At 40.6% G+C, this 24,544-nt stretch overlaps 1 protein-coding gene across 1 annotated transcript; it reads left to right on the top strand.

Moving 5' to 3' along the window:
* Window positions 1-1,598: 1,598 nt before the first annotated feature.
* LOC141083591 (ganglioside GM2 activator-like) lies at window positions 1,599-23,801 on the top strand. The gene is made up of 4 exons (XM_073567935.1): window positions 1,599-1,844; window positions 3,294-3,446; window positions 20,832-21,014; window positions 21,977-23,801. The coding sequence occupies exons 1-4, from the start codon at window positions 1,677-1,679 to the stop codon at window positions 22,136-22,138; spliced, it is 666 nt and encodes a 221-aa protein (XP_073424036.1). The 5' UTR covers window positions 1,599-1,676; the 3' UTR covers window positions 22,139-23,801.
* The last annotated feature ends 743 nt before the right edge of the window (window positions 23,802-24,544 follow it).

Genomic DNA, 24,544 nt, shown 5'->3' with positions numbered 1-24,544 from the left:
TGGAGACAGTCAGCAGCATGCTGGTACTGGTCAGCACAGTTTGTGCTGACAAAATGGATAGGACTACGGGCAGAGCTGCGGGTGGAGACAGTCAACATGCTGGTACTGGTCAGCACAGTCTGCGCTGACTAAAACGATAGGATTACGGGCTGAGCTGCAGGTGGAGACAGTCAGCAGCATGCTGGTACTGTGCAGCACAGTTTGTGCTGACTAAAAGGATAGGACAAGGGTTGAGCTGCAGGTGGAGACAGTCAACATGTTGGTACTAGTCAACACAGTCTGTGCTGACTAAAAGGATAGGATTATGGGCTGAGCTGCAGGTGGAGACAGTCAACATGTTGGTACTGTGCAGCACAGTCTGATATGCGCTGCCGGAAATCTGTCCATCGGTGACCCCTGTCACGTGACTGTGGGTGACCTTTGGGTTGGCCTGAGAACCAGAGATCTCTTGCATAGCAAGTCAGCAATTCTGCTACATACGGGCGAACTGATCATTGCTTGTATGTAGCAGAGCCGATCGGGTTCTGGCAGATTCCAGTCTGCCATGGAAACTATTGACACATGCCAAAAGTAATGAAAAAAGAAAAAAGTTTTTTAAAAATATAAAAAGAATTAACAAGATTTAATAGTACAAATCATCCCCCTTTCGCCCCATTTAAAATAAAACAATAAAAAAATCCCACATGCACATCTTAGGTATCGCCGCGTTCAGAATCGCCCGATCGCTAAACGGCGTAGCGACAAAAAAAAAGGAAAAACTCCAGAATTACGGTTTTTTGGTCGCCACAACATTGCATTAAAATGCAATAACGGGTGATCAAAAGATCGTATCTGCACAAAAGTGGTAGCGCTAAAAGCGTCAGATCGGCGCGCAAAAAATAAGCCCCCACCAGATCACGAAAAATGGAGACGCAACCGGTCTCGGAAAATGGCGCAATTTTTTTTTTTTTTTACTAACTTTGGATTTTTTTTTTCCACTTAGATAAAAGAGAACCTAGACATGTTTGGTGTCTGTGAACTCGTAATGACCTGTAGAATCATAATTGCAGGTCAGTTTTAGCATTTAGTGAGCCTAGCAAAAAATCCAAACGTAAAACAAGTGTGGGATTGCACTTTTTTTTTGCAATTTCACCGCACTTGGAATTTTTTTCCCGTTTTCCAGTACACGTCATGGTAAAACCAATGAAGTCGTTCAAAAGTACATCTCGTCCCGCAAAAAAAAACAAAAAACCCAGCCCTCACATGGCCATGTTGATTGAAAAAATAAAAAATGTTACGGCTCTGGGAAGAACGCGAGCGAAAAACGAAAACGCAAAATAAAACGAAAATCCCTCCAGTCACGAAGGGGTTAACGCCTATGGATTTAGAATGGGAGGTCGTAAAAGTTCCTGTACGTGGAATATTTGGCGTCCCTATATTTTGCGAATAAAGCCTTAACGGCGAAATAAAAAATGTTTTGACTCGTAATGATGAAGTGATGAAAAATGCAGAGAATAAAACTGAGTTCATGCTATTGCATGTGCTAACAGCAGAGGGCAGCAGAGCACCTACAACTGCAACTGTGTGGTCACACAGTACATAACAAGGCAGCCTTGTCAGCTGTTGGGTCATGATGTGATTGGCTGACTACCAGCTGGGAAGGGACAATATGCAGCATTTCCTCTTTCTGACAGTGCATGCAAGGACTCTGCAGCACCCATAGGGGACGACTCGGGGTCTGGGCGCAGTATTCCTCCACTATGGCACGGCTATATATATGTTTTGTCCTGGTGTGCATGGCTGTAGTGCCGATGGTGACGTCTTCTGGAATAGTAGTCAACCGACTACCATGGAAGATCAAGACGGTAAGTTGTAACATCCTTTAAATGATTTACGATGTTAATTTCACTGTATTGTTAAAAGATTCGTTTTATAAATAAAGTTTATTGAAACGCGGAATTTGGAAACAAACGCGACCTGTCCTTGTGCCTACGGTCCCAGAGAACCGCCACGATTGCTACAGGGCCAGTATGACAACCGTAGACAGTGTCCTTTTCAATAAACTTTATTTATAAATAAGATAACACATCCCCTTAAGTCAGTTGTCGCCATCTTGTGCCAAGTTACAGCTCCAAACATGCCCCGCTATGATCCTCTGGTGAGTCATAGCCTTATGGCCTTATGGCATGGTGGGAGTTATAGTTTTGCAATATCTGGTGGAAGACGTATGCCTTAAAGGGATGTTGGCATCAGGTTTTTACTTATGAAAGTAGTGGTATGGCTGTGAGGGCGCTTATCCCCTGATAAAAATGAGACCTTTTTTCTAGAGATCCGATGTGCCAGTCCTGAGAAATCCAGTGTAGAAGCAGTATGCAGATCAGGCTGGGAGAGCACTAGGGGTGTGTCTCAGTGCATTGCCACACCCCAGCCTGATTTCCATACAGCTTCAATGCTAAGTTTCTCATGATTGGCATGTGAGATCTCTATTAAAAAAGGTATCATTTTTATGGGGATGCAACCGCCTTCACAGCCATACTGCTACTTCCTCTACTTCTGTGATAACAGGTTCCCTTTAAATATTAAAGGGGTATTCCCATCTTAGTGATGTGATCGTATAACGGTAGAATATGTAGTGGTTGCTGGAGGTTGGGAATAATTCTATAGCAGTACTGTGTCCCTCCATTGCCAGGATCATTCGGGGGCCCTGCGATCGAACTCCGGGTCATCATTAAGTGATGGCACATCCTAAAGAGGTGCTACCACTTACTGAGATGGGAATACCTCTTTAAAGGGGTTGTCCGGGACTATAACATGGATTGCCTATCTTTAGGAGAGGTCATCGATGTCTGATCGGTGTGACACCTGTAACCCCGCCGATCAGCTGTTCCCCGTATCGGTGGTAGCTGGAACTGCTCAGTTACGGTCCTGTACAGAACAGCTCCATCGACGGAATTGTGGCCGTGGCCGGTACTACACATCCACCCCCTATAGAATTGTATAGGGGATGAATGTGCAGTTTCCATGGTAACAGACGACAGATAAACCCCTGTGTAGTCTGATGCTCCAGCCACGCTCCCTTCCATCTGTTTCCTACTTATTGCTCACATATATTTGATATTTTTGGAGAGAGTAGGACTGACGGCTCAGACTACAGGGGTCAGGTTGTAGTCTGTTACCATGGAGACAGAAAATATTACAAGGAAGAATGTAAATTGTGAAGGGTCCGAGTCCCAGTGCGCTTAGTCTCTCTCCCCCAGAGGGGAGGCGATACATTACTACTTCAGTTATTTCACAATTCTATGATGTTTTTACAGATTAATGGTTTCTCCTGGGCCAATTGTGACGCCGAGACGCTACCTGGTAAAATAAAGTCTCTCACTCTTCTGCCCGACCCCTTAATAATTCCCGGGGAGATTACAGTGTGCACCATCCTGAACACCACGGTACCAGTGGAGTCTCCAGTCAGGGTAAGTCCTACAGCTTCCGGTATATAATATGGCCCGTGTGATTCTTTCCTACTCTAGTCCATGACTGTCACAGGGAATTATGGGCGCAGTGTTTCGGTAGGAAAGCAAAAAAATTTCAGGATGTTTGGAAGAATTCTTGTTCTCTGTCAGTGGTGTAATATGAAGGTGGTGCTTCCCAGTGCAAAATCTCAAGAGGGCCTCAACTCGCCCGGGTCCTCAATAGTATTTGTCTTCTCATAAAGGCCATAAGGACCTCGTGGGCAGAACCCAATATTACCTGCCTGTAACAACCTGGCGCGGCCACTGTGCTGCCTGTGCCGAGACGCCATTATGGGTCAGAATCTCCGTCCATTTGTGTATGTGTAATATACGGCGTATGTGTGTGTGTATTTAGCATACAGTGTGTGTGTGTAATATACGGCGCATGTGTGTAATATACGGTGTATGTGTGTGTGTATATAGCATACAGTGTGTGTATATAGCATACAGTGTGTGTGTGTGTAATATACAGTGTGTGTGTAATATACGGTGTGTGTGTGTGTGTATATAGCATACAGTGTGTGTGTAATATACGGCGCATGTGTGTAATATACGGTGTATGTGTGTGTGTGTATATAGCATACAGTGTGTGTGTAATATACGGCGCATGTGTGTAATATACGGTGTATGTGTGTGTGTGTATATAGCATACAGTGTGTGTGTGTAATATACAGTGTGTGTGTAATATACGGCGTGTATGTTTAGAAAGGCTTGTGTGTAATAGTATATGTGTAACATGCAGTGTGTGTATGTGACGTTCAGTGTGTAACCTACAATGTGTGTAGCATGTGTAATGTACAGTGCAATATACAGTGTGTGTGTAGCATGTAGTGTGTAACGTACAGTGTGTGCAATATACAGTGTGTGTAGCATGTAGTGTGTGTAATATACAGTGTGTGTGTAACATAGTGTGTGTAATATACTGTACAGTATGTGTGTGTAACGTACAGCGTGTAGCATGTAGTGTGCAATATACAGTGTGTGTGTGTGGCATGTAGTGTGTGTAACGTACAATGTGTGCAATATACAGTGTGTGTAGCATGTAGTGTGTGTAATATACAGTGTGTGGCGTGTGTAACGTACATTGTGTGTAATATACAGTGTGTGTGTAATATACAGTGTGTGTAATATACTGTACAGTATGTGTGTGTAGTGTGTGTAACGTACAGTGTGTGTAGCATGTAGTGTGTGTAATATACAGTGTGTGTAGCATGTAGTGTGTGTAAGGTACAGTGTGTGCAATATACAGTGTGTGTAGCATGTAGTGTGTGTAACGTACAGTGTGTGTAGCATGTAGTGTGTGTAACGTACAGTGTGTGCAATATACAGTGTGTGTAGCATGTAGTGTGCAATATACAGTGTGTGTGTAATATACAGTGTGTGTAATATACAGTGTGTGTAGCATGTAGTGTGTGTAACGTACAGTGTGTGTAGCATGTAGTGTGTGTAACGTACAGTGTGTGCAATATACAGTGTGTGTAGCATGTAGTGTGCAATATACAGTGTGTGTAGCATGTAGTGTGTGTAATATACAGTGTGTGTGTAGCATGTAGTGTGTGTAACGTACAGTGTGTGCAATATACAGTGTGTGTAGCATGTAGTGTGCAATATACAGTGTGTGTAGCATGTAGTGTGTGCAATATACAGTGTGTGTAGCATGTAGTGTGTGTAATATACAGTGTGTGTGTAGCATGTAGTGTGTGTAACGTACAGTGTGTGCAATATACAGTGTGTGTAGCATGTAGTGTGTGTAACGTACAGTGTGTGCAATATACAGTGTGTGTAGCATGTAGTGTGTGTAATATACAGTGTGTGTGTGTAGCATGTAGTGTGTGTAACGTACAGTGTGTGCAATATACAGTGTGTAGCATGTAGTGTGTGTAATATACAGTGTGTGTGTAACATAGTGTGTGTAATATACTGTACAGTATGTGTGTGTAACGTACAGCGTGTAGCATGTAGTGTGCAATATACAGTGTGTGTAATATACTGTACAGTATGTGTGTGTAGTGTGTGTAACGTACAGTGTGTGTAGCATGTAGTGTGTGTAGTATCCACATGTAGAAATCCTAGCAGTGCAGATAAGGGTTTGTCTTGTAAGTGTAAATCTGACACCTATTATCCAGCGATCGATCAGAGCTTTCATACATTCATTGGATTATTTACTCCGACACCAAAATCCTAGTTCTCGGCAGCAGATCGGCCAGTATGATGATGGTGATATACAGTATGATGATGGTGATATACAGTAATGATGATGGTGATATACAGTATGATGATGGTGATATACAGTATGATGATGATGGTGATATACAGTATGATGATGATGGTGATATACAGTATGATGGTGATATACAGTATGATGATGGTGATATACACTATGATGGTGATATACACTATGATGGTGATATACAGTATGATGATGGTGATATACAGTATGATGATGGTGATATACAGTATGATGATGGTGATATACAGTATGATGATGATGGTGATATACAGTATAATGGTGGTGATATACAGTATGATGATGGTGATATACAGTATAATGATGATGGTGATATACAGTATAATGATGGTGATATACAGTATAATGATGATGGTGATATACAGTATAATGGTGGTGATATACAGTATGATGATGATGGTGATATACAGTATAATGATGATGGTGATATACAGTATAATGATGATGGTGATATACAGTATAATGATGATGGTGATATACAGTATAATGATGATGGTGATATACAGTATAATGATGATGGTGATATACAGTATAATGATGGTGATATACAGTATAATGATGATGGTGGTGATGGTGGTGATATACAGTATGATGATGATGGTGGTGATATACAGTATGATGATGATGGTGGTGATATACAGTATGATGATGGTGGTGATATACAGTATGATGATGATGGTGATATACAGTATGATGATGATGGTGATATACAGTATAATGATGATGGTGATATACAGTATGATGGTGATATACAGTATAATGATGATGGTGATATACAGTATGATGATGGTGATATACAGTATAATGATGATGGTGATATACAGTATAATGATGGTGATATACAGTATGATGATGATGGTGATATACAGTATAATGATGATGGTGATATACAGTATAATGATGGTGATATACAGTATGATGATGATGGTGATATACAGTATAATGATGATGGTGATATACAGTATAATGATGGTGATATACAGTATGATGATGATGGTGATATACAGTATGATGGTGATATACAGTATAATGATGATGGTGATATACAGTATAATGATGATGGTGATATACAGTATGATGATGGTGATATACAGTATAATGATGATGGTGATATACAGTATAATGGTGGTGATATACAGTATGATGATGATGGTGATATACAGTATGATGATGGTGATATACAGTATAATGATGGTGATATACAGTATGATGATGGTGATATACAGTATGATGATGGTGATATACAGTAATGATGATGGTGATATACAGTATGATGATGGTGATATACAGTAATGATGATGGTGATATACAGTATGATGATGATGGTGATATACAGTATGATGATGATGGTGATATACAGTATGATGGTGATATACAGTATGATGATGGTGATATACACTATGATGGTGATATACACTATGATGGTGATATACAGTATGATGATGGTGATATACAGTATGATGATGGTGATATACAGTATGATGATGGTGATATACAGTATGATGATGGTGATATGATGATGGTGATATACAGTATGATGATGGTGATATACAGTATGATGGTGATATACAGTATGATGATGGTGATATACAGTATGATGATGATGGTGATATACAGTATGATGATGGTGATATACAGTATGATGATGATGGTGATATACAGTATAATGATGATGGTGATGATATACAGTATAATGATGGTGATATACAGTATGATGGTGATGATATACAGTATAATGATGATGGTGATGATATACAGTATGATGATGGTGATGATATACAGTATGATGATGGTGATATACAGTATAATGATGATGGTGATATACAGTATGATGATGATGGTGATATACAGTATGATGATGATGGTGATATACAGTATGATGATGATGGTGATATACAGTATGATGATGGTGATATACAGTATGATGATGATGGTGATATACAGTATGATGATGATGGTGATATACAGTATAATGATGATGGTGATATACAGTATAATGATGGTGATATACAGTATAATGATGATGGTGGTGATATACAGTATGATGATGATGGTGGTGATATACAGTATGATGATGATGGTGGTGATATACAGTATGATGATGATGGTGGTGATATACAGTATGATGATGATGGTGGTGATATACAGTATGATGATGATGGTGGTGATATACAGTATAATGATGGTGATATACAGTATAATGATGATGGTGATATACAGTATGATGGTGATATACAGTATAATGATGATGGTGATATACAGTATGATGATGGTGATATACAGTATAATGATGATGGTGATATACAGTATAATGATGGTGATATACAGTATGATGATGATGGTGATATACAGTATAATGATGATGGTGATATACAGTATAATGATGATGGTGATATACAGTATGATGGTGATGATATACAGTATAATGATGATGGTGATGATATACAGTATAATGATGATGGTGATGATATACAGTATGATGATGGTGATGATATACAGTATGATGATGGTGATATACAGTATAATGATGGTGATATACAGTATAATGGTGGTGATATACAGTATGATGATGATGGTGATATACAGTATGATGATGGTGATATACAGTATGATGATGGTGATATACAGTATGATGATGATGGTGATATACAGTATGATGATGATGGTGATATACAGTATAATGATGATGGTGATATACAGTATAATGATGGTGATATACAGTATAATGATGGTGATATACAGTATAATGATGGTGATATACAGTATGATGATGATGGTGGTGATATACAGTATGATGATGATGGTGGTGATATACAGTATGATGATGATGGTGGTGATATACAGTATGATGATGGTGATATACAGTATAATGATGATGGTGATATACAGTATGATGATGGTGATATACAGTATAATGATGATGGTGATATACAGTATAATGATGGTGATATACAGTATGATGATGATGGTGATATACAGTATAATGATGGTGATATACAGTATAATGATGGTGATATACAGTATGATGATGATGGTGATATACAGTATAATGATGGTGATATACAGTATAATGATGGTGATATACAGTATGATGGTGATATACAGTATAATGATGATGGTGATATACAGTATGATGATGATGGTGGTGATATACAGTATGATGATGATGGTGGTGATATACAGTATGATGATGATGGTGGTGATATACAGTATGATGATGATGGTGGTGATATACAGTATGATGATGATGGTGATATACAGTATGATGATGATGGTGATATACAGTATAATGATGGTGATATACAGTATGATGGTGATATACAGTATAATGATGATGGTGATATACAGTATGATGATGGTGATATACAGTATAATGATGATGGTGATATACAGTATAATGATGGTGATATACAGTATGATGATGATGGTGATATACAGTATAATGATGGTGATATACAGTATAATGATGATGGTGATATACAGTATGATGGTGATGATATACAGTATAATGATGATGGTGATGATATACAGTATGATGATGGTGATGATATACAGTATGATGATGGTGATATACAGTATAATGATGATGGTGATATACAGTATAATGGTGGTGATATACAGTATGATGATGATGGTGATATACAGTATGATGATGATGGTGATATACAGTATGATGATGGTGATATACAGTATGATGATGATGGTGATATACAGTATAATGATGATGGTGATATACAGTATAATGATGGTGATATACAGTATAATGATGGTGATATACAGTATAATGATGATGGTGGTGATATACAGTATGATGATGATGGTGGTGATATACAGTATGATGATGGTGGTGATATACAGTATGATGATGATGGTGGTGATATACAGTATGATGATGATGGTGATATACAGTATAATGATGGTGATATACAGTATAATGATGATGGTGATATACAGTATGATGGTGATATACAGTATAATGATGATGGTGATATACAGTATGATGATGGTGATATACAGTATAATGATGATGGTGATATACAGTATAATGATGGTGATATACAGTATGATGATGATGGTGATATACAGTATGATGATGATGGTGATATACAGTATAATGATGGTGATATACAGTATAATGATGATGGTGATATACAGTATAATGATGGTGATATGCAGTATGATGATGATGGTGATATACAGTATGATGGTGATATACAGTATAATGATGATGGTGATATACAGTATAATGATGATGGTGATATACAGTATGATGATGGTGATATACAGTATGATGATGGTGATATACAGTATAATGATGATGGTGATATACAGTATGATGATGGTGATATACAGTATGATGATGGTGATATACAGTATGATGATGGTGATATACAGTATAATGATGGTGATATACAGTATAATGATGATGGTGATATACAGTATGATGATGGTGATATACAGTAATGATGATGGTGATGTACAGTATGATGATGATGGTGATATACAGTATGATGATGATATACAGTATGATGGTGATATACAGTATGATGGTGATATACAGTATGATGATGGTGATATACAGTATGATGATGGTGATATGATGATGGTGATATACAGTATGATGGTGATATACAGTATGATGATGGTGATATACAGTATGATGATGGTGATATACAGTATGATGATGGTGATATACAGTATGATGATGATGGTGATATACAGTATAATGATGATGGTGATGATATACAGTATAATGATGATGGTGATATACAGTATGATGGTGATGATATACAGTATAATGATGATGGTGATGATATACAGTATGATGATGGTGATGATATACAGTATGATGATGATGGTGATATACAGTATGATGATGATGGTGATATACAGTATGATGATGGTGATATACAGTATAATGATGATGGTGATGATATACAGTATAATGATGATGGTGATGATATACAGTATAATGATGATGGTGATATACAGTATGATGATGGTGATATACAGTATGATGATGGTGATGATATACAGTATGATGATGGTGGTGATATACAGTATGATGATGGTGATATACAGTATGATGATGATGGTGATATACAGTATGATGATGATGGTGATATACAGTATGATGATGATATACAGTATAATGATGATGGTGATATACAGTATAATGATGGTGATATACAGTATAATGATGGTGATATACAGTATAATGATGGTGATATACAGTGATGATGGTGATATACAGTATGATGATGGTGATATACAGTATGATGATGATGGTGATGTACAGTATAATGATGATGGTGATATACAGTATAATGATGGTGATATACAGTATGATGATGATGGTGATATACAGTATGATGATGGTGGTGATATACAGTATGATGATGATGGTGGTGATATACAGTATGATGATGATGGTGGTGATATACAGTATGATGATGGTGATATACAGTATGATGATGATGGTGATATACAGTATGATGATGATGGTGATATACAGTATGATGATGATGGTGATATACAGTATGATGATGATGGTGATATACAGTATGATGATGATGGTGATATACAGTATAATGATGATGGTGATATACAGTATGATGATGATGGTGATATACAGTATGATGGTGATATACAGTATGATGATGGTGATATACAGTATGATGATGGTGATATACAGTATGATGATGATGGTGATGATATACAGTATAATGATGATGGTGATATACAGTATGATGATGGTGATATACAGTATAATGATGATGGTGATGATATACAGTATGATGATGGTGATGATATACAGTATGATGGTGATATACAGTATGATGATGATGGTGATATACAGTATGATGATGGTGATATACAGTATGATGATGGTGATATACAGTATGATGATGGTGATATACAGTATAATGATGATGGTGATGATATACAGTATAATGATGATGGTGATGATATACAGTATAATGATGATGGTAATATACAGTATGATGATGGTGATGATATACAGTATGATGATGATGGTGATATACAGTATGATGATGATGGTGATATACAGTATGATGATGATATACAGTATAATGATGGTGATATACAGTATAATGATGGTGGTGATATACAGTATAATGATGGTGATATACAGTATGATGATGGTGATATACAGTATGATGATGATGGTGATGTACAGTATAATGATGGTGATATACAGTATAATGATGGTGATATACAGTATGATGATGGTGATATACAGTATGATGATGGTGATATACAGTATGATGATGATGGTGATATACAGTATGATGGTGATATACAGTATGATGATGGTGATATACAGTATGATGATGATGGTGATGATATACAGTATAATGATGATGGTGATATACAGTATGATGATGGTGATATACAGTATAATGATGATGATGGTGATATACAGTATGATGATGGTGATATACAGTATGATGATGGTGATATACAGTATGATGATGATGGTGATATACAGTATGATGATGGTGATATACAGTATGATGATGGTGATATACAGTATGATGATGATGGTGATATACAGTATGATGATGGTGATATACAGTATGATGATGGTGATATACAGTATGATGATGATGGTGATGATATACAGTATAATGATGATGGTGATGATATACAGTATAATGATGATGGTGATGATATACAGTATAATGATGATGGTGATGATATACAGTATAATGATGATGGTGATATACAGTATGATGATGGTGATGATATACAGTATGATGATGGTGGTGATATACAGTATGATGGTGGTGATATACAGTATGATGATGATGGTGATATACAGTATAATGATGGTGATATACAGTATAATGATGGTGATATACAGTATAATGATGGTGATATACAGTATGATGATGATGGTGATGTACAGTATGATGATGATGGTGATATACAGTATAATGATGATGGTGGTGATATACAGTATAATGATGATGGTGATATACAGTATGATGATGGTGATGATATACAGTATGATGATGGTGGTGATATACAGTATGATGGTGGTGATATACAGTATGATGATGATGGTGATATACAGTATGATGGTGATATACAGTATAATGATGGTGATATACAGTATAATGATGGTGATATACAGTATAATGATGGTGATATACAGTATAATGATGGTGATATACAGTATGATGATGATGGTGATGTACAGTATGATGATGATGGTGATATACAGTATAATGATGGTGATATACAGTATAATGATGGTGATATACAGTATGATGATGGTGATATACAGTATGATGATGATGGTGATATACAGTATGATGGTGATATACAGTATGATGATGATGGTGATGTACAGTATAATGATGATGGTGATATACAGTATAATGATGGTGATATACAGTATAATGATGGTGATATACAGTATAATGATGGTGATATACAGTATGATGATGATGGTGATATACAGTATGATGATGATGGTGGTGATATACAGTATGTTGATGATGATGGTGATATACAGTATGATGATGGTGATATACAGTATGATGATGGTGATGATATACAGTATGATGATGGTGATATACAGTATGATGATGATGGTGATATACAGTATGATGATGGTGGCGATATACAGTATGATGATGGTGATATACAGTATGATGGTGGTGATATACAGTCATATGTAAAAGTTTGGGCACCCCTATTAATGTTAACCTTTTTTCTTTATAACAATTTTGGTTTTTGCAACAGGTATTTCAGTTTCATATATCTAATAACTGATGGACTCAGTTATATTTCTGGATTCAAATGAGGTTTATTGTGCTAACAGAAAATGTGCAATCTGCATTTAAACAAAATTTGACCGGTGCAAAAGTATGGGCACCCTTATCATTTTCTTGATTTGAACACTCCTAACTACTTTTTACTGACTTCCTGAAGCACTAAATTGGTTTTGTAACCTCATTGAGCTCTGAACTTCATAGCCAGGTGTATCAAATCATGAGAAAAGGTATTTAAGGTGGCCACTTGCAAGTAGTTCTCCTATTTGATTCTCCTATGAAGAGTGGCATCATGGGCTCCTCAAAACAACTCTCAAATGATCTGAAAACAAAGATTATTCAACATAGCTTTTCAGGGGAAGGATACAAAAAGTTGTCTCAGAGATTTAACCTGTCAGTTTCCACTGTGAGGAACATAGTAAGGAAATGGAAGAACACAGGTACAGTTCTTGTTAAGCCCAGAAGTGGCAGGCCAAGAAAAATATCAGAAAGGCAGAGAAGAAGAATGGTGAGAACAGTCAAGGACAATCCACAGACCACCTCCAAAGACCTGCAGCATCATTTTGCTGCAGACGGTGTCACTGTGCATCGGTCAACAATACAGCGCATGCATAACTCCTTTTTGTATGACCAAACAACTCAATCTTTGTTTCATCAGTTCACAGGACCTTCTTCCAAAATGTAACTGGCTTGTCCAAATGTGCTTTTGCATACCTCAGGCGACTCTGTTTGCGGCGTGCTTGCAGAAACGGCTTCTTTTGCATCACTCTCCCATACAGCTTCTCCTTGTGCAAAGTGGCTGTATTGTTGACTGATGCACAGTGACACCATCTGCAGCAAGATGATGCTGCAGGTCTTTGGAGGTGGTCTGTGGATTGTCCTTGACTGTTCTCACCATTCTTCTTCTCTGCCTTTCTGATATTTTTCTTGGCCTGCCACTTCTGGGCTTAACAAGAACTGTACCTGTGTTCTTCCATTTCCTTACTATGTTCCTCACAGTGGAAACTGACTGGTTAAATCTCTGAGACAACTTTTTGTATCCTTCCCCTGAAAAGCTATGTTGAATAATCTTTGTTTTCAGATCATTTGAGAGTTGTTTTGAGGAGCCCATGATGCCACTCTTCATAGGAGAATCAAATAGGAGAACTATTTGCAAGTGGCCAATTTAAATACCTTTTCTCATGATTTGATACACCTGGCTATGAAGTTCAAAGCTCAATGAGGTTACAAAACCAATTTAGTGCTTCAGGAAGTCAGTAAAAAGTAGTTAGGAGTGTTCAAATCAAGAAAATGATAAGGGTGCCCATACTTTTGCACCGGTCAAATTTTGTATAAATGCAGATTGCACATTTTCTGTTAGTACAATAAACCTCATTTGAATCCAGAAATATAACTGAGTCCATCAGTTATTAGATATATGAAACTGAAATACCTGTTGCAAAAACCAAAATTGTTATAAAGAAAAAAGGTTAACATTAATAGGGGTGCCCAAACTTTTACATATGACTGTACAGTATGATGATGGTGGTGATATACAGTATGATGATGGTGGTGATATACAGTATGATGATGGTGATATACAGTATGATGATGGTGATATACAGTGTAATAATGATCATTCCGTCCCCATCATTCTTCATCAGCCGGTGTAAGGAGGGCGGGAAACAAGCGCTGAACGCCTTGTATGCCAAGTGGCGCACTTTTATCGGGCTGAAATTGGTCCCTGTACATTCTCCCCAAATGTTTCTCTGTGATGGGGCAGTATGTGAGCATTTGGGTCCTCACCTTTAGTTTATGCCTAGGACCCCACTTTATCTAAAATCGTCCCTGCATGCCCCCATACTGTGCTGATGCCCAGGGACTGGCGAGATCCGATGACCCCTCTTTGCCCTAGAAAATGCTTATGGAAATAGCATTGCTGATTCAAGGATTTCAGTGCAAAGGCGCTGATAAGAGCTGACCGGGTAATGGTGCGTCCAACAACAAGCAGCTCATGTCGCAATACCCCGTGTGTACAAAATATTCCTACTGAACACACGCAGCTCTTCAGATATCGGATCTTGTCCTTCAGGTCGGGGTGTCAGGTATGACTATGGTATTAGCCTCAGATATACAATCACAATGCTGCTTATGGTGACTAATTGGTGGGGGTTATAACCTCTGACTTTGGGGTCATCCAGGGCCAACCACCCCAACCGGTAGCACCCAATTTTGGTGGGCACCCACAGGGAGGAGGTATGTGGCCAGGTGACCTGATTGTCTCAACCTGGGTTCTCCAAACGTTCTTTGTGGGTTCAGTGATGGGCAGTGGAGCAGATCTGTATTTCCCTAGTTGGATCCATGGTTCCACAGTATAATAGTGAAAATAGAGAGCGGTGCGCCATAAACAAGTCATTCCTCTGATCCATGCACTGAGCTGTAAACCCATGAAGGTTACGCGAGGGAGACTGCTCCTAGACGTGGCACAGACCTTTACCCTGGATTTATTACCTGACGCAGCACTGACATATTCCACAGCGCTGGTCACACATAGAATTGGTCCTCAATAATTTTACAATGATAATTTTTGGGATTCTGAGAGAAAATGGCGTCGCCCACATGAAAACTGGGCATAGATGTAGAGGAGATGCTGCCTTACCCAAGGATGGGACAAGCTTTCACCCCACTCCCGTCAGATAAAAGTGGACTGAAATGGACGCTTTCGATCATAACAAATGATTGTCTGCTGGACAATCGGTGTCGGCGAAATATATGATTGTATTTTTTCCACCAATGACTGACCGATAAACGTTCATTTACTCAAAAGACTCATCGGCCATGTTGAATTTTTTTTCGGCCGACCATAACCGCTGGTTGTATCATTGGCCAAAAAAATAAAATGTGATATCAGATTATGTTCTGCCAGAGATTTGATCTTTGCACGGGGATGGGATGAGAGGACATGGCTGCTGAAGAGACATGAGCGAAGGGGACGGCACCTGCTGTGTGACCGGGTGACAGAAAGAGGAGCCCATAACCTAACACTGCTGACCATAGTTGTCAGGCAGCTACTTCCTGACCCACAGACAGAAGGGAGGAGAAAAATTCCATATCGGGGATAAAAATTTCCCGATCTTCCGGTCGGTGCAGGTCCCAGAGGTCGGACCCCCATTGAGTAGTATCTTATCATTTATCTGCTAGAGGTTCTGACTGAGCAACCTCTTTAAACCCCAAATGACCCACATGCTCTGCAGGTGTGTGGGGGTCTACCGTATGATCTGTGAGGGTACAACCTCTCAGAACCATCACTGACCCGCGGAGCAAAGTGAGCACAGCCCTGCTGTGTACCATTCACGTTATGGCTTTTTAGACCTCTTTACGTTCTGTGTTTTGCCAGAAAACCGCATTGGAGAGTCACGCCCCTGTTATGTGGGAAAAAATGCAGAGTGCTTGTCAAAACAAGCTTGTTATTAAGAATCCTCTCTGTTGTCAAGGTCGAGCGGGGGTGATTATTCATTTTGCAGTTTACTGCTTATTGCTTAGGTTGCCGGTCCCTTATTGCGCAGTGCTTACAAGCTCTTACCAACAGATCTTGCACTGAGGCTGTCTAGGATCAATTGAGCACTGACTGCCCCTGTGCCCCATGTATAGTGCAGAGTCAAAGCTGCCCCATATACCAGCATTAGAGAGCGCCAACATCAGGCCTGCGGAACAGGCTGAGCTGTCAATCAAGCAGGAGTGCACCGCCCTCCTGCAAACATCCATAGGCCTGTGTAATAAATAATCGGTAAGCTCCCCCTAATGGTGGCTGCTGGCAGGCAGTATTTTGTCATTTAAAGGGAATCCGTCAGCAGGTTTTTGATTTGTAATCTGACAGCTGCACAATTTAGGGAGAGAGACCCTGATTCCAGCGATATATCATTTCCCAGGTGCAGCAGTTGTTATAGAATCACTGTTTTCTCTAGCTTTGAATGCTGAGCCCTGTATAACCCCGCCCCCACCACTGATTGGCAGATTACTGTGTACGCTGTGCATAGACAGCCGCTAATCAGTGGTGGGGGCATGGATGGACCAGAAGGCACGAGACACCTAGTCTTGTAGTGATAATCTCTTGCTAATTAAACATTGATTTTATAGAAACAACAAAATACAGCCTAGTAAGTGACACGTCACTGGAAGCAGGGTCTCTGCCCCTACATTATGCTGCTCTCAGATTACATAACAAAAACCTGCTGACAGATTCTCCTTAAAGGAGTTGTTCCAATTGTGCAGTTGTTCCATCTAATCACTGGGGGAAATGAGATTTTTTTATTTTTTAGGATCTCTGTGCCTTTCATTCTAAAAATGAGTCATTTTCATGCATATACATACTGACCACATTACTTACCCAGGGGAGAGCTCATGCTTTGCATTATTAGGCTACATTCACATTATTGTATGTTTTTTTCTTCTTTAGCCCTCCATGGTCCACTGTTACTTACAGGGAAAGCCATACACGGTATTTGACCCCAGTTTTTCTCTCTTGTTTGTTCCCTATGCCCTTAAGATAAGTAGAGTGGACTGTTTAAACACTTCATGGATTATATAAGTCTTAAGTGCTGGAGTGTGTGTTTTGTTGGATCAGCTGTAAAAAATTGCTTAAAAAGCAATTTCTAAAGAATTATGGTTTTATCAAAGTCTTTCCCCTTACTAGAGAATATGTTTTTACAATGCACGTTATATGATCCGGCAAGGTGTGATCACGGGAACTTCTGTCCTGGAGGTTCGTCATGTGCAGGAATTGTAAGGGAACAAGGATGTTGTGACAAATGTGTGACAGAGAAAATGGGACCATAAATAAAGGGAACTTGGGGCCAGAACCTCTGCTGGACCACATGCCACCATGGGTGGTTATGATGCATAGAAAGGGCACCGATGATGAGACAGGCTGGAGTATAGTGCTCTGGGGCTGGGCCAAATGGAGACTGGAGTATAGTGCTCTGGGGCTGGGCCAAATCGAGACTGGAGTATAGTGCTCTGGGGCTGGGCCTAATCGAGACTGGAGTATAGTGCTCTGGGGCTGGGCCAAATCGAGACTGGAGTATAGTGCTCTGGGGCTGGGCCAAATCGAGACTGGAGTATAGTGCTCTGGAGCTGAGCCAAATCGAGACTGGAGTATAGTGCTCTGGGGCTGGGCCAAATCGAGACTGGAGTATAGTGCTTTGGGGCTGGGCCTAATCGAGACTGGAGTATAGTGCTCTGGGGCTGGGCCAAATCGAGACTGGAGTATAGTGCTCTGGGGCTGGGCCAAATCGAGACTGGAGTATAGTGCTCTGGGGCTGGGCCAAATCGAGACTGGAGTATAGTGCTCTGGGGCTGGGCCTAATCGAGACTGGAGTATAGTGCTCTGGGGCTGGGCCTAATCGAGACTGGAGTATTGGTGCTCTGGGGCTGGGCCAAATCGAGACCAGAATATAGTGCTCTGCGGCTGGGCCAAGTCGAGACTGGAGTATTGGTGCTCTGGGGCTGGGCCAAATCGAGACCGGAGTATTGGTGCTCTGGGGCTGGGCCAAATCGAGACTGGAGTATAGTGCTCTGGGGCTGGGCCTAATCGAGACTGGAGTATAGTGCTCTGGGGCTGGGCCTAATCGAGACTGGAGTATAGTGCTCTGGGGCTGGGCCAAATCGAGACTGGAGTATAGTGCTCTGGAGCTGAGCCAAATCGAGACTGGAGTATAGTGCTCTGGGGCTGGGCCAAATCGAGACTGGAGTATAGTGCTTTGGGGCTGGGCCAAATCGAGACTGGAGTATAGTGCTCTGGGGCTGGGCCAAATCGAGACTGGAGTATAGTGCTCTGGGGCTGGGCCTAATCGAGACTGGAGTATAGTGCTCTGGGGCTGGGCCTAATCGAGACTGGAGTATAGTGCTCTGGGGCTGGGCCTAATCGAGACTGGAGTATAGTGCTCTGGGGCTGGGCCTAATCGAGACTGGAGTATAGTGCTCTGGGGCTGGGCCTAATCGAGACTGGAGTATAGTGCTCTGGGGCTGGGCCTAATCGAGACTGGAGTATAGTGCTCTGGGGCTGGGCCAAATCGAGACTGGAGTATAGTGCTCTGGGGCTGGGCCTAATCGAGACTGGAGTATAGTGCTCTGGGGCTGGGCCTAATCGAGACTGGAGTATAGTGCTCTGGGGCTGGGCCTAATCGAGACTGGAGTATAGTGCTCTGGGGCTGGGCCTAATCGAGACTGGAGTATAGTGCTCTGGGGCTGGGCCTAATCGAGACTGGAGTATAGTGCTCTGGGGCTGGGCCTAATCGAGACTGGAGTATAGTGCTCTGGGGCTGGGCCAAATCGAGACTGGAGTATAGTGCTCTGGGGCTGGGCCAAATCGAGACTGGAGTATAGTGCTCTGGGGCTGGGCCGAAATGAGACAGCTGAGGACGTCAGTGAAAATGCGTGTATGGCCAGATGCAGAGAGGTGAGCCCATTATGAAGCAAACTTTGAGAGCATTAGGAAGCTTGTCGGTCCGATAGTTTTTTGTAGGTGTGGATTGGAGGCCTGTGGCGGCTCCATTAAGCAATGTTTGCCCTCTTTATAAGTCACAGCATTACTGCAGTCAATAACAAGCGGAGATACGCCCGCTGATGTGCTCTTCTAGCGACCTCCAGCAGTGCAGTGCCAATGTGGCAGATGTCGCCTAAGAGCCGCCACAGACCTTTGGAGTAGCCTAGACTGGATGAATGAAATAACTGCGAGCCCATCAGTGAGGTGGCTCTGAGGGGAGAATTCTGAGGTGATTTATGACCACATCAAAGACTTTCCTGCCATCATAAATCAGCTCAGAAGAGTTCCGTAAAAGACAGATAACCCGGCAGTGAGCTAAGACAGAGAGTTATCAGTAAACTCATTCTGCAGCCAGCGATAGACGGTGTAACACAGAGGCCATAAAAGGCAAATGGTGCTATATTTTAAATGAAACTCGCTTGAAAAAATGATTTTTAACTTTTAAATACGTGCAATTAAGTAAAGATGAAATGGCCCCCGAAAGTGTCCGTGTCCTTCAAGGTAAAGAACTGCCAGAAAGACTTAGTGGCAGTGACAACAAGAGCCTCCGACCCCACCGAGGACCACGGATGACCCCCACTGGATCTCCGAAACAGTGATACTGTCCTGTGGGTTTGCGGTCCCTGGTAGAAGGCTGTGAGAGTGCAGGATGTTACTCAACGGCACCAGCGCAGCTTCCCCTTCTCACTTCCTCACGTCATGGCCACCACACGATGTGATCCTCTGGGTGCCGGACATTTATCTTCTTGTTTTTTTTATTCTCCCCACAGGTGATTGTTACAGCGGAGAAGCAGATAATGGGCGAGTGGCTGAAGATTCCCTGCTTGGATAATGTGGGAAGCTGCATCTATGACGATGTCTGTGATGTTCTGGATGCGTTAATTCCACCTGGGCAGCCATGTCCGGAGCCGCTGCACACATACGGGCTGCCCTGCCACTGTCCGTTCAAACAGGTAAGGGCCAAAGAGCGGCGACACAGTACTGCATCATCTGCTTACATGGAACATGCAGATCTATCTATCTATTTATCTATCATTGTTGGTGCCCCTCGTTTAATGACAGAAAAACCCACAATGGTGACAGAAATAACTTGAATCTGACAAAAGTAATAATAAATCAAAAATCTATGAAAATGAACAAATGAAAGTCAGACATTGATTTTTCAACCATGCTTCCACAGAATTAAAAAAAAAAAATAAAACTCATGAAATATTTTTTTTCTGCCATTTGACAGATTGCAGCGATCCAAAAATATATGGGACATATAATGATGGGTCTGGTGTATATATGAAGACCGCTTTCCCCGCCTCTACCTGCCCTCCTGACAGTGACTGCTGGACCGCTGTGTCTAGCACTTAGCGTTCACCTGTGAGAGGGGTGAATGGAGTGATAAACTACTGCATATGCTCCTCGTAGGCGTGGCCAATTAATATTCCCAATGGCCCACGTAAAAAACAGGGACTCTTGAGGAGGCTGAAACCAACAGGCCAGACTTAATTCTGCTCAATATTAACTTTATCAGTAAATTCTAAGGTTTAGATTAGCTGCTGTTAAGAATACATAGTACGGTACTCCCTATGGGTGTGGTCTCCAGCTGTTCCTCGTGGGCGTTTACTTAAGGACCACACCCAGTATTTATATACAGGGAAGAAAGGGCCATATCTCAGGAAAGGAGAGGAGCAGGAACAAAAGAAAAACAGCGCCGGATTCAGGAGAACAGCAGCAATTATAACAGATAAAACAATTAAATGCTCATGGCAGGTGACCTTCCACAATCATGTTTAATGTCATGCCGCCACTGGAGAATGCGGACGTATAGACGTAAAATTTTTGCACCAGATGATGTGAACAGAGCCCACCCTGCAGTGTCATGTAATAATATAGCATTTAATTATATTTTCTCCTTATTTTCCAGGGCGCCTACTATTTTCCTGTCACCAGCTTTGAAATTCCAAGTCTTTCTATCCCGTCCTGGTTCAGCCACGGCAATTACCGCACAAAAATTGTGGTCGGCCACAGAGACCAGGAGATCGGCTGCGCCCAGCTCACTTTTTCTCTGGCCGGTTCTTATCTCTGATGGATTTTGGGGACAGTTTATCTCAAAGTGATTACGTGACACCTTTTCTGGCACCTTATACATGCAGCAATGGGATGTGCCGAGCCATACAAACCGCGTTTTTCTACTGCTAGATGTTTTTAACGTCTCTTAAGACTTTTAGGTAAAAAATGAACGTGATGTTTTATAACTTTACGAGTTTTTAATATGCAACAAGTGAGGATATGGATCCTTCTGTGGGAAAAAAATCTGTAAAAAAAAAAAGGGGATTAAACACAGCAATAAATAGACTAATACAGAGGAGAGGTAAGAATAAATCACAAATCCTGTCGTTTTTAGATTATACAGGTAATGGTGCACTCTAGGGATCCTGGCCAGCTTCAAAACAGCGCTTACAAGCTCAATGGATAAGGGCTTGTAAGCACTGCACAAGTTCTGCTGTCTAGCTGTGGTTGGTCGGTCTTGAAGGCAACAAGCTGTAAACAAAATAAAAGCCGTAATATCTCACAAATGGCGGAAAATTTGAATGAATTGTCAACTGCAGAATTGCTTGTATTTGCAAGCAGTATCTCGCAAATATCTGTTTATGAAGATGGGGAATAACCCTTTAAGGAACCTCTTTAATTAGTCTTTAAAGGGTTTGTCCATTTTGAGGGACTATTTATTTTTTCTCAAATGCATGCATTTTGAGCTAAAAAAAAACATTTTTTACAAGTGGTGTCATTAAAATGTTTGCATTGTTTGGCTTTTACAGGCTCTTTGTGTCCATCACAGTGAACTTTGGTGTGATCTGTAGACCGAAATCAGCTGAGAAAAAGACAGAAAAGAGTTGCAAACAAATGCTCGTAGCTTATCAGAGTGAGCTCACTGACAGATTCTCAGTGAACTCATTCTGCAGTCAGTAATAGACAGTGCTATAGGAGGCAAAAGGTGTAAACATTTTTTATGAAATCTATTTGTAAAAATGATCTTTAGCTTCAATTACACGTATTTAAAGGGTATCTGTCACTGGATTTTTACTACTTTATCTGAAAGAAGCATGATGTAGGGGCAGAGACCCTGATTCCAACGGTGTAACACTTACTAAGCTGCTTGGTGCAGTTCTGATTAAAAGTTGTTTTCTTTGCTGCGGATCTAGCAGTTTTCTGAATGCTGAGCTCTGTATAACCCCGCCCACATCACTGATTGGCAGATTTCTGTGTATACTGGGTGTAGGCAGAAAGCAGCCAATCAGTGGTGAGGGTGGAGTTGGATTACCTAGCAGCAGGGTTACTAGTCCTCTAGTGATGATGATCTCCTGCTGCTAAAACAGTAATTTTATCGAAGCTACAGCAAGCAGCCCAGTAAGTGACACATCACTGGAATCAGGGTCTCTGGCTGTGTCTTTTATTATTTCATGCACCCCGCCACCCCGAGCAATATTTTTGAGACAACTTGTAATAAACTTGGAATTGTTTGATGTCCCACTGGACCTTGACCAATTTGGCCGCATAAAAAGTGTCAGAGTGACTGTCTGTGTCCTGCTTAACGTCTGCAGCTGATTTCCTGCTCTGAAGCATTGTCTCTGGAAGACTTACATGTGCCTTGGTTGCATAAGATGTAAATAGATTTTTGATTTTAGGAATACTAATAACTAATGATGTCACATGATAATGAAAACCGATAATAAAATTTCCTAACGTGACTCAGTTTGTCCCTCATTGAACGTACTCGGGCTGTAAGGTCTCTTTCCTGTCAATGAATCATTAAACCTAAACCCAAATGTCTCACATCGTTCTGTGATATATTAGGGCAGAACTATAGTTTTTAAAGAGCTTTTCATGCCCTTAAAGGGGGTTTTCAGGTTTCGGAGTAAAAATAAACTCTGCTTTACTCACCCATCCCAGGTCCAGCGCTGAGCCTCTGGTGTCTGTTTTTGTTTGCAGCTCTGCAGTTATTAGCCACAGGGAGTATAGTCGGAGGCTCCGTGCTGAACCCAGGGAGGGTGAGAAGAGAACAGGTTCGTTTTTTTTAACAAACTGAAGCTGAGGAAGAGGGGGTTTCTAACTCTGGAGACCCCTTTTATTAGTGGTGATATTTTCTTGGAATAGGTCATGAGTATAAGCTCTGTGTCTCCAGCAGGGGTGTGTATAGAAATCATGGCAGAATCCTAATTGGGCACCTCTCCCATCACCCCCCCCCCCTCCCCCCCAAAAAAAAAGTTAAATATTTCTCAGGATCACAGAAAATCATAGCTCACAACTATGCACCCATTACAAAGTAATAGTTCTCCTTTTGAAGCCCCTTATATACCACTTTCACCCCCATACAGCCCTCTATACAGTATAATGCCTCTTGATACAGTATAATAGCCTCACACAGCCCTCTATACAGTATGATTACCCTTACAATGCATTGTGGGCCCCCATACTGTATAAAGCCCCATCA

Source organism: Dendrobates tinctorius, unplaced genomic scaffold, assembly GCF_039654945.1.
Source record: "Dendrobates tinctorius isolate UK_male_01 unplaced genomic scaffold, ASM3965494v1 ptg000020l, whole genome shotgun sequence".
Classification (NCBI taxonomy): Eukaryota; Metazoa; Chordata; class Amphibia; order Anura; family Dendrobatidae; genus Dendrobates; species Dendrobates tinctorius.
Note: the sequence above shows the minus strand (reverse complement) of the source record. Positions and strands in the feature narration are given on the sequence as shown.